General features: G+C 35.3%; 1 protein-coding gene across 3 annotated transcripts in view; it reads left to right on the top strand.

Moving 5' to 3' along the window:
* Positions 1-9754, top strand: part of LOC306871155 (metal cation symporter ZIP14-like) — a 28494-nt gene extending 18740 nt beyond the window's left edge. For 2 of the 3 annotated variants that reach the window (XM_079418875.1, XM_079418876.1), the window contains exons 4-9: positions 1494-1663; positions 3349-3471; positions 3937-4122; positions 5292-5496; positions 5600-5784; positions 6720-9754. In XM_079418875.1, the coding sequence (XP_079275001.1) occupies positions 1494-1663; positions 3349-3471; positions 3937-4122; positions 5292-5496; positions 5600-5784; positions 6720-6884 (1034 nt within the window). In that variant the 3' untranslated portion in view covers positions 6885-9754. The remainder of the gene's footprint in view (positions 1-1493; positions 1664-3348; positions 3472-3936; positions 4123-5291; positions 5497-5599; positions 5785-6719) is intronic. The other variant, XM_079418877.1, reaches the window with a different exon arrangement.
* The last annotated feature ends 67 nt before the right edge of the window (positions 9755-9821 follow it).

Genomic DNA, 9821 nt, shown 5'->3' on the forward strand with positions numbered 1-9821 from the left:
AGCAAGTCGTCTTCACCACATCTAGATGCCTAAATGCATTGAGTTGCTGCCATGTGATTGGCTGATTAGCCATTTGTGTTACCAAGCAATTGAACAGATGCACCTAATAAAGTGAGTGTGTATATATATATATATATATATATATATATATATCTTAAGCTGGCTGAAACTCAGATTGCTTTAAGTTTTGAATTTTTCACTTTATTTTCCATTAAATTTCTGTTGTACTTCTCTTAGTTTAGTTTAAATTAGTTTATAGATTACTGCAGATGCTGATTTTCTGTGTTCCTGCCAATTAATAACAATGACCACTTAAAGAACATATTGCTAGGAGAAAGCCTGGATGTAGCTCGAGAGCTGTAAAAGTTTGTATTTTTGTTTTTGGGTCGTCAAGCCACCATAATGTCCGATGTTTGTTCCCACACTTTTTTTTTTTGGAGATGACCAGTATCCCATGCCTCAATTTGCCTCAAATTGCACCTCTACCTCTGAATACTGCCTTTTTAAAGTAGATCACTAACACTATATTTATTCACTGGCTCATTAGTTATGGAAAGCCTTCATTAAAAGAGCTAATGAAGTGCTGCGTATCCCAGGATGCTCTCTGTTGGTGCGATCACAGCTCAAGCAGAGCTACAGCTTTTGTGTGCCGGGTGTTGATGGTTCACTGGTGGGTCAACATGAATACGGGTGTTTTCAGTTCCTCTGTTGCCTCAGGATGAGAGGAGGAGTATGTTGAGCTGTCCCACCAGCTTTGAATGACTGTTAGTGATCTTATGTCTCAAAGCATCATTTGTTCTATGATGGTTAACAGGAAGCCGCTCCCCCTACTTCCTCTGTGAATGAAACACAATGGATTTTAAAATGTGAACAACATACACTACCATTCAAAAGTTTGGAGTCATTTGTTTTTGAAGGGAATTATAGTTTTATTCAGCAAGGATGCATTAAATTGATCAAAAAGACATTTATGATGAACATTTCAGCTGTTCGTTTGAACTGGCTATTAAAGAAAATTCAGCTTTGTCATGACAGGAATTGATTGAGAAAAATTGACATTTTGAATTTATAATATTTCACAATGTTACAGTTTTTACTGTATTTTTGATCAAATAAATGCTGCTTTGAGTGTAGGAAACTAAATAAAACAGTATTGATCCTAAACTTTGGAACGGTAGTGTATGACTATGAAATGTTTGATTTATTGATGTTAATTAATTCTATAAATTGACATCAAATCTGTAAATGCAATTTATGAATGAGATTTAATATCGTATATTTTCTTCAAATGTGGTTGCATGAATTAATTGGATCATTCAGTGGCCCACAGAACTGAATGTTTCCCCTCAGGGAGTAAATCTCATGTTTGAGATTATGAATATCAATTTTCACCCAGGATTAATTGTTCTGCTGATTAATTCAAATATTCTTTCTTCTTTTCCCCTTTCTTCTCCACTTCCCTTGTTCTCTCTGTCCTCTGGTTGTTTGGCCAGTGTGGGGGTATGGTTTCCTGTGTGTGACCGTGATCTCTCTGTGTTCACTGGTCGGGGCGAGTGTGGTTCCCTTCATGAGGAAAACCTTTTACAAGCGGTTGCTGCTGTACTTCATAGCCCTGGCCATTGGTACTCTGTACTCCAACGCACTCTTTCAACTAATCCCAGAGGTAGAGCGCACACGTGTGCCACACAGCCAGACTGAAGACACTCTACAGTTCCAGATTGTTAGAATGTGTATATATATGGAGTCTGGCGTTTAAAGGGATAGTTCACTCAAAAGGAAAATGTTTAAATTACTTGCCCTCATGTCGTTCCAGACTTTATGTATAATATTTGATGCAATATCAAGAAACCTTCTACACTGTAAAAAAAAAAAGTTGAGCAAACTTAAGTTTAAGGCAGATTTTTCAGTTTTCTCAACTTATTTTTGTAGGAGATTTTTGAGTTTTCTCAACCTTTAGGTTTTATAAACTTTAGCAGAAAAATCTGCTAAAGCTAGTTGCCTTAAATGTTTGTTTGCTCAACTTTTTATTTTAAAGTGTAGTGTTATCTCTACAATTTTTTTTTTTTTTTTAGGTTTTATCTCATCTTTTATCTTGCGAATTATTTATTCTATTTGTCCCGTATGTGTTTTTTTTTTTTTTTTAAGTTAGATTTTTTTTATTTTTTATTAAACTGTTTTTAATTAAACTATTTTGTGCAATGCCCAAACTGCTTTTTTTTTCTAATTAATAAAATGGCATGTTTTGGAACAACGTGAGGGTGAGTAAATGATGACAGCATTTTCATTTTCAGGTGCACATTGCCTTTAAGCACAAATATAACTCTTCCCGGCCTCAGTGGTTCTCCCCTGCTGGAAGGCTAAAATAGTATAAAACAATCAATAATCTTGGTATTGATCCATAGAACCTCTGTTGTTGCTGTTTGAGCTCTCACAGGCCTTATTTTAAACTCATACTAGTGAACATATAATGCTCATTTTTGAGGCAAGATGGCATGGAACTGGAGCACACATTAAGTTTTCAATATATCTGACCAATAACTATTCAAATTAATACCTATAAGTGGATGTTTGTGAAAAATCATAAATTGGAGGTGAAAAGCCAAGCAAAATGGGGGGGAAGCCCTGAGGCATTAGTGAATTACACTAAGATCCAATCTAAAAGAAATCCCACTCACTCTTCTTGACAGCTTGTAACCAAGTGTGAAATAAATGTAATTATACAGTTAAAAAAGCCCTCTTGATTATATCTGGTCTGTTGGAGAGTGATAAGGGGTTTGTATTTAGATTGTGTTCATAATACGTTTATTAATCACACATTCAGTTTAACACATTATATGCAGCTCTCAAAGGTTTGGGGTCTTTGTTTGTTTTGGTTTTTTTTGCTCACCAAGGCATTTGTCAAATAATACATATTTAAAATAATAATAATAGTTTTAAAATGTAATTTATTCCTGAATATTCAGCAGCCATTTCTCCAGTCTTTAGTTTCACATAATCCTTCGGAAATTATTATAATATTCTGATTTGGTGAACTGAAAACTGCTTTATTTTTTTTAGGATTCTTTGATGAATAGAAACATCAAAAGAACAGCATTGTAACAAACTAAAACTCTTGCTTTTGATCTATTTAATGCATTCTTGCTTTATAAAAGTATTAATTTATTTTTTTTATCCTGTAACTGACCCCAAACTTTTAAATTGTATTGTTCAGCATTCTGTGTAGAATATTACGATAATAAAAACACATAACAGTTTTCACGATTTGAGGATAACGAATGCTGTATTTAAAATGAGTTTAAATAAAATTGGATTTGACGTCTTAAAACATGCCTTTTTTCCTGTATATAGGCCTTCGGATTCAACCCCATGGAGGATTACTATGTGCCCAAGTCTGCCGTCGTGTTTGGAGGATTCTACCTGTTCTTCTTTACAGAGAAAGTCCTGAAGATGATCTTAAAGCCGAAGGACAAGGTGAGCTTTGACTATTGGTCTGTTGGAGTAAACCATGAAACAGCTTTATCTGAAATTGTCATTGTGACATGGGTTCGCAGTGACGTCTGCGAGAAAAAAAGAAAAAGCACAAGAATTGTTTTTCTAAAGTTCAAACTGATGAAGTTTTGCAGTGGAGTGTGTGAACCGTATACAATATGTGTATGTCTGGGTTTAGCTCTTCAGGGGCTGCACTCTTCATTCGTAGTATGCTTTGAAATACCTAATACCCAAAAGCCAAAAATTCATAAAAATATGGTTTTGTTTTAGTCTGTAATTGTTTGGCCAGAGCCAAATCATCTAAATTGATCTTTTTGCTGTTGAGATGTGTTGTAATGCAGCGCCCTCTAGTGGAGAATTTACTTTTCCAGCTTGTTTCCTCACTCTCTATGTTTGTTGTCTGTTTTCTGCTCGTGTTTCTTCTAATCTAATCATTTTGTTTGTTAGGGAGGGCATGGCCACGGCCACAGTCACTTTCCTGCGGAGCGCTATGCCAGCTCTAATGGAGATTTGGAGGACGGTGTGATGGAGAAGCTGCAGAATGGAGAGGCTGGAGGAGCATCTTTACCCAGAACAGAAGGAGATGTCAGAGGACTCGGAGAAGACGACAAAATGCTCAGCACTGGCCAGACGGTACAGCTGAGGAATAAACGAAACTACAAATTTCTAATTATTGAATGTTTTTAGAACAAATGTGGTAGTTTCAATTGATTGGACTTGAGCCTCACTCACAATTATATCTCTTAAAAACTACTTGAAATCAAAATTGACCCTATTGAGTTTTGTCATGTTGGTGTCATGCCAGAATGACTGTAATTATAAGTTTCCAGCTTGTAAAAACCTTCCAGGTCTTTGTTGAATTATTGAATAATTACAGCTTGGAAACTGAATTCTGAATTTTTTAATTCATCTGTTAATAATGACGTCATGTAAATTAAACCAAAATATAATAAATGTGTTTCAAGAGCATATAGACGTGAATAATATTATAGTCATTTTGCTGTCATCAAAAACAAAGCCAGTCATGTCGTGAGAGTTGCCATAGAAACACATTTTTCTGAGTCTGAGGACGTGAATAGCATCTCAGGGTTGTCTTCTTGTAATTGCCATAATTTCATGCGATATGATTCATCAGTGCGTGTTAGGTTTTTTAAGGACAAAATTCTTGTTTTTGTAACTTTGATTAAAATGCAACATCATCTCCATCTAAAACAACTTCCTACAGCTTCCTAGCAGAAGCTAAAAGAATCGTTCATGATTCAGTCATATTCTAATGGATAGAATTAAGAACCAGATTACATTACACTCAAAAATCATATTTAATTGTGCGGACATTCCCAGTGTTGTTTCATCTGATTTTGGGTGCTATTCCTTTTGAAAGGGGATACTAAGGGTACAAATTGAGAACAAATATAAGTCTTTACTGTCACTTTTTATCAATTTAACACATACTTGCTGGATAAAAGTATAGAAAAAAAAAACAAAAAAACATACTGACCATACTTTGCAAAATGATCACAGGTTCCAAAACATATTAAGCAGCACAACTGTTTCCAGCATTCATAATAAATCAGTATATTCGATTGATTTGTGAAGGATCATGTGACACTGAAGACTGGAGTAATGATGCTGAATAAATGACATGTTCACATAGAAAACAGCTATTTTAAATGTAATCAAATTGGGGAGTATTACTGTTTTTACTGCATTTTTGAGCAAATGTGTGAGCATGAGAGACTTCTTTCAAAGTCTTAGTCCAAACTTTTGAAAGGAAGTGTGTCTTCATTCTGTGTCTGCCGCAGGACTCTCAGAGTTCAGGTGGATGTTATTGGCTGAAGGGCAGGGCGTACTCTGACATCGGCACTCTGGCGTGGATGATCACTCTGAGCGACGGTCTGCATAATTTCATCGATGGTTTGGCTATCGGCGCCTCCTTCACTGCTTCTGTGTTTCAGGGCGTCAGTACGTCGGTGGCAATTCTGTGTGAGGAGTTTCCACACGAGTTGGGTGGGTGTTACCGTCTCTGTGATATCATGTGACCGATCTAATATGGCCCTGATCATGCCGAGTCTGTCGTCATGTAAATGCTCTGCTGCATCTGTGTGTCCAGGTGACTTTGTAATCCTGCTAAACGCCGGCATGAGCATCCAGCAAGCGCTCTTCTTTAACTTCCTGTCAGCGTGCTGCTGTTATCTGGGCATGGGCTTCGGCATCCTGGCCGGGAACAACTTCTCTCCTAACTGGATCTTTGCTCTGGCCGGAGGCATGTTCCTCTACATCGCACTGGCTGATATGGTAAGAATGGGATGCTGGAATGGTCTTATTTTGCCCTTCTGCAATCGAAGGCCTTAAAAAGGTCTAAAATCAGAGCATAAAGTCTTAAATTCCAAGTCATGGCATTAAATGCTGCAATGCACCGCAAAAAAAGAGAGAGAATATCTTCCTCAGTATTTTTATTTTCCAGTACAAACATCTACATGTTCTTAAATCAAGATACATTTACTTGAGACATGAAGAAATAAAATGAAGAAATTAAGTCTTGTTTTCTGAGAAATTGAACAAAACGAAATGAGTTTATTCTTAGAAAATAAATAAATGTCTGTCATTGCGGTGTAAAAATAATTTCTCTGTATGAATTAAGCTGACTTTTCCAAGGCGATTGGCAGATATTTGTTCTTTCACCTTCATTAAACCTGCAGAAACCCTGTATTGTTTACTCAATTTTTTAAGATTAAAACTGGAATTAAAATTGGAACTAAAATAATTTAATGTACATGTAAAACTAAACTTAAAAACTACAGTAATATAATAATTAAAAAAACATCTGCAGATGGTGATGCAGCAACTCTGACTCTGACTTGTTTTTGAAGAAATGATTAGTTACTGAAACTATTAAAACAAATTATTTAATAGAATATTAAAATTTTATAGAATCATTAAATAAAAACGAAGTAGTTCTAGCTTAAAATAAAAAAATACATTAACGAATTTGATTTTTTTTACATAATTTTATTCAGCAAGGAATAAAGTAGCAAAACAGTATATTGTAATATTTTCTATAGGATCATTTTAAGTTGTAAAATGTTTTTACAATATCGTTTTTAGCTGTATTTTTGATCAAATTAATGCATGAGAACTATGAAATGGCATTATCCCAAAACTGATGCTGTTGATTTGATCGTTTTTCTTACAATCCATGCGTCTCCATATTCCTTTGTCCCTCTCTGCAGTTTCCGGAGATGAATGAGGTGAGTCGTGAGGAAGAGGAGGCCGGAGGAAGTGGCTCTCTGGTAACTTTTGCCATCCAGAACGCAGGGCTGCTCACGGGGTTTGCCATCATGCTTGTACTGACCATCTACTCTGGACAGATACAGCTTGAATGGCACAGGACCTAAATACAAGACACTAAAGGACTGGTCTAAACCCTGAGACAGACTTCAGCATGAGCCAGCTGTGCTGGCTTGCTTTAAAACATTTGCCCAGCTGGACTAGGTCATGACATAAATTGAAATGTTTTGGCCATAGTTTGGGCTCCAAGTAAACCCTGGACTGTTACAATGAGGCTAGAATTGACTGAGCTGTGAACTTTGCTTTAGATTCATCCAAAACCCAGGACTTATTGATGGAAGTGCTGCCGTTCATCTAGAGTAGGCCTTCTCTCGTTCTTTTGCCTCCAAGCTTTAGGACACAGTGATGTCCCTGTACCGTGTGGAGTCGATCTGCCCGACATACACATCTGCATTGATTTTTAATGTTCTCATTATTTAATTTTCAGCAAAATGTCTCTTTCCCTCAGAGACGGGCCGGACCATGAGCTTTAGAGTATTGTCCGCTGACAGATGTGTAACTTGACTCGTTTTACTGACATTTGCTCAAATGTAGGTTATTTCCTACGCTTCATACCAAATGGTTTTGTTTATTCAAAAGAAAAATTCTAAAACAACCAGAAATAAACAAAATAATACCAGTTGCCTAGAGACAAGATATAGACTAGTTAGTTGGTCCTCATAATTCTGCTAAACTGATTATGTAGGTCACTTTAATCAAAGGTTACTGTGCGTAAGTAGATTTTAGTTCGGATGCAAAGCAGTGTCTGTTCACTAATATATCCCTGTTTGATTTCCCCCTCAATGCCATTCCATAATAGACGCTTGAAACATTAAGGCACTCATTCTTTCGTTAAAGATGGTTTTTATTTTACGTCTTTAACAAAAAAGCAGAGACCAAGGTTCTTCCAGAAAAATTTCTTTAACTTTTATCTTTCCGTTTATGTGACTAGAATAAGTGGTGCATACTTTTAAAAATACCCTCCTATTTTTTGTACCGTGTATAACATTGCATATTAATTGACAGAGAAAAATGATCACACCAGTTATCATTGCCTTTAATTATGCTAATTACTCTTATAAAACATCTATTTTCCACATCCTTTCATTTGATCTGAATGCAGAACTCTTCATAATGAAAAAAATTAATTAGGAAACGCAGGCAAAATGTGTATAAATGTGGTGTTGTAGTGTTTCTACGATAATATGATCATTCCTTATAACCTTTCCTTTCCTCATATTGCACTACAGCACAGTTCTTAGAGCTCTTTGCTAATTAATCATCTAGACTGACAGAAATCATTATGAATATCGTTGGATTTTAAGATGAAGTGTGTAATTTCTGCGCCACTAGTTTAGTCAGACCGTTTAGTTTTAAAATCTCACTACCATTGTTTCAATACTGTATTTCAATATTTGAAATGTGTGACCCTGGAGCACAAAACCAGTCTTAAGTCGCTGGGGTATATTTATAGCAGTACCCACAAATATATTGTATGGGTCAAAATGATTGATTTCTCTTTTATGCCAAAAATCATTAGGATATTAAGTAAAGATCATGTTCCATGAAGATATTTTGTAAATTTCCTACCGTGCATATATCAAAACTTGCTAATTTGGACAACTTTACAGGTGATTTTCTCAATATTTAGATTTTTTTTGCACCCTCAGATTCCAGATTTTAAATATTGTATCTCGGCCAAATATTGTCCTATCATAACAAACCATACATCAATGGAAAGCACATTTATTCAGCTTTCTTAAGACTGGTTTTGGGGTCCAGGGTCACACATTGTTTTCAATTTCACAGTGTTTAAACTTTTATGGAAAAACATCAACCAACAAAGGACTTGCTTATAATATTATATCTGCATATTAAGATGGAATATTTGCATATTTGACTATTCAGTTTTTTAAACATGGCTTGAATTTAGAAGTCAATTCCTAATTTCTAAAGTCAGGAATATTATTATATCTATGATACAGATGTTAAATTTCTATGCAGCAGCATATCATTTCAGTGGATAGAACAAGCTATGAGATTATTCAGAAATTAATCAGCCCTTGCTCACTTTTGACTTCCACATAAAATAAATGCTCCATTATGCTTCCATTGCTTAATATTCATGCTAGTAATATATCTGTATCAGCTGTTGCACTGCTAGTAACATCAGTTGAACCGGACACCCCAGTATGCTTTTGAGCAAATAATTACAAAATCAATCTGTTCATCATCACATGAAAGGTCATTTAGCTCTGTATGAACTGAAAGTGAAGCGTCTTGTGCGTATGGTCAACAGATCTGAGTGTAACTTTATTTCAGGGTCGTATTTGCCTTTTTTGTTCATTTAGACTATAAGCATTATTTATTAGTTTTATTTTAAATACTGCCCTTTTGTTTAAGTGTATGTAGCTGCATTCAGCTTGTGTGCAGCCGTTGTTTCAGCTGGCGTCTTATTGCTATGCATCGACACGTCCTCTGAAGTTAGTTTATGCCTTAAAGAGAGGAGGTAGTCTAAACACCATCATTCAGTGGTGAAACGATTTTGTATCTCATTTTAAATTGAGTAATATTTAAAACTATTTTGTAGTGTAGAATGTGTGTGAATGTCTGTTTGTGATTTTTTTTTTTTTTAAAGCCATTGATTTATATATTTTGTCATCAGTAATTCATTGTATTTAAATGATAAGAGCTGTTTGGTTTTTGTTGTTGTGAGAGAGTTTGTGAGCAAACCAACAACTTGTTAGGTCAAGCTAGTGTACTTGTTATGATGAAGGCATTATTTTATTAAACATCTCAAGTGTTTTGTGTCTCGTATGCAACATGTGAAATCTTATTGCTGATGTTTTGTTTTCTTTTGAAATATTAAGCCATGAGCTTTAAGTTCATCATCTGTGCAATGAAAAAAAATAAAAACATGATACAATCTGATCCAAAACTGAAACTTCTCATCCGTTTAATGCGATCTTGGTTTCTCGATTTTTAAAGTGAGACTAATTATTTGT

The sequence above is a fragment of the Barbus barbus genome (genome assembly GCF_936440315.1).
Source record: "Barbus barbus genome assembly, chromosome: 6".
In the NCBI taxonomy this organism is placed as follows: domain Eukaryota; kingdom Metazoa; phylum Chordata; class Actinopteri; order Cypriniformes; family Cyprinidae; genus Barbus; species Barbus barbus.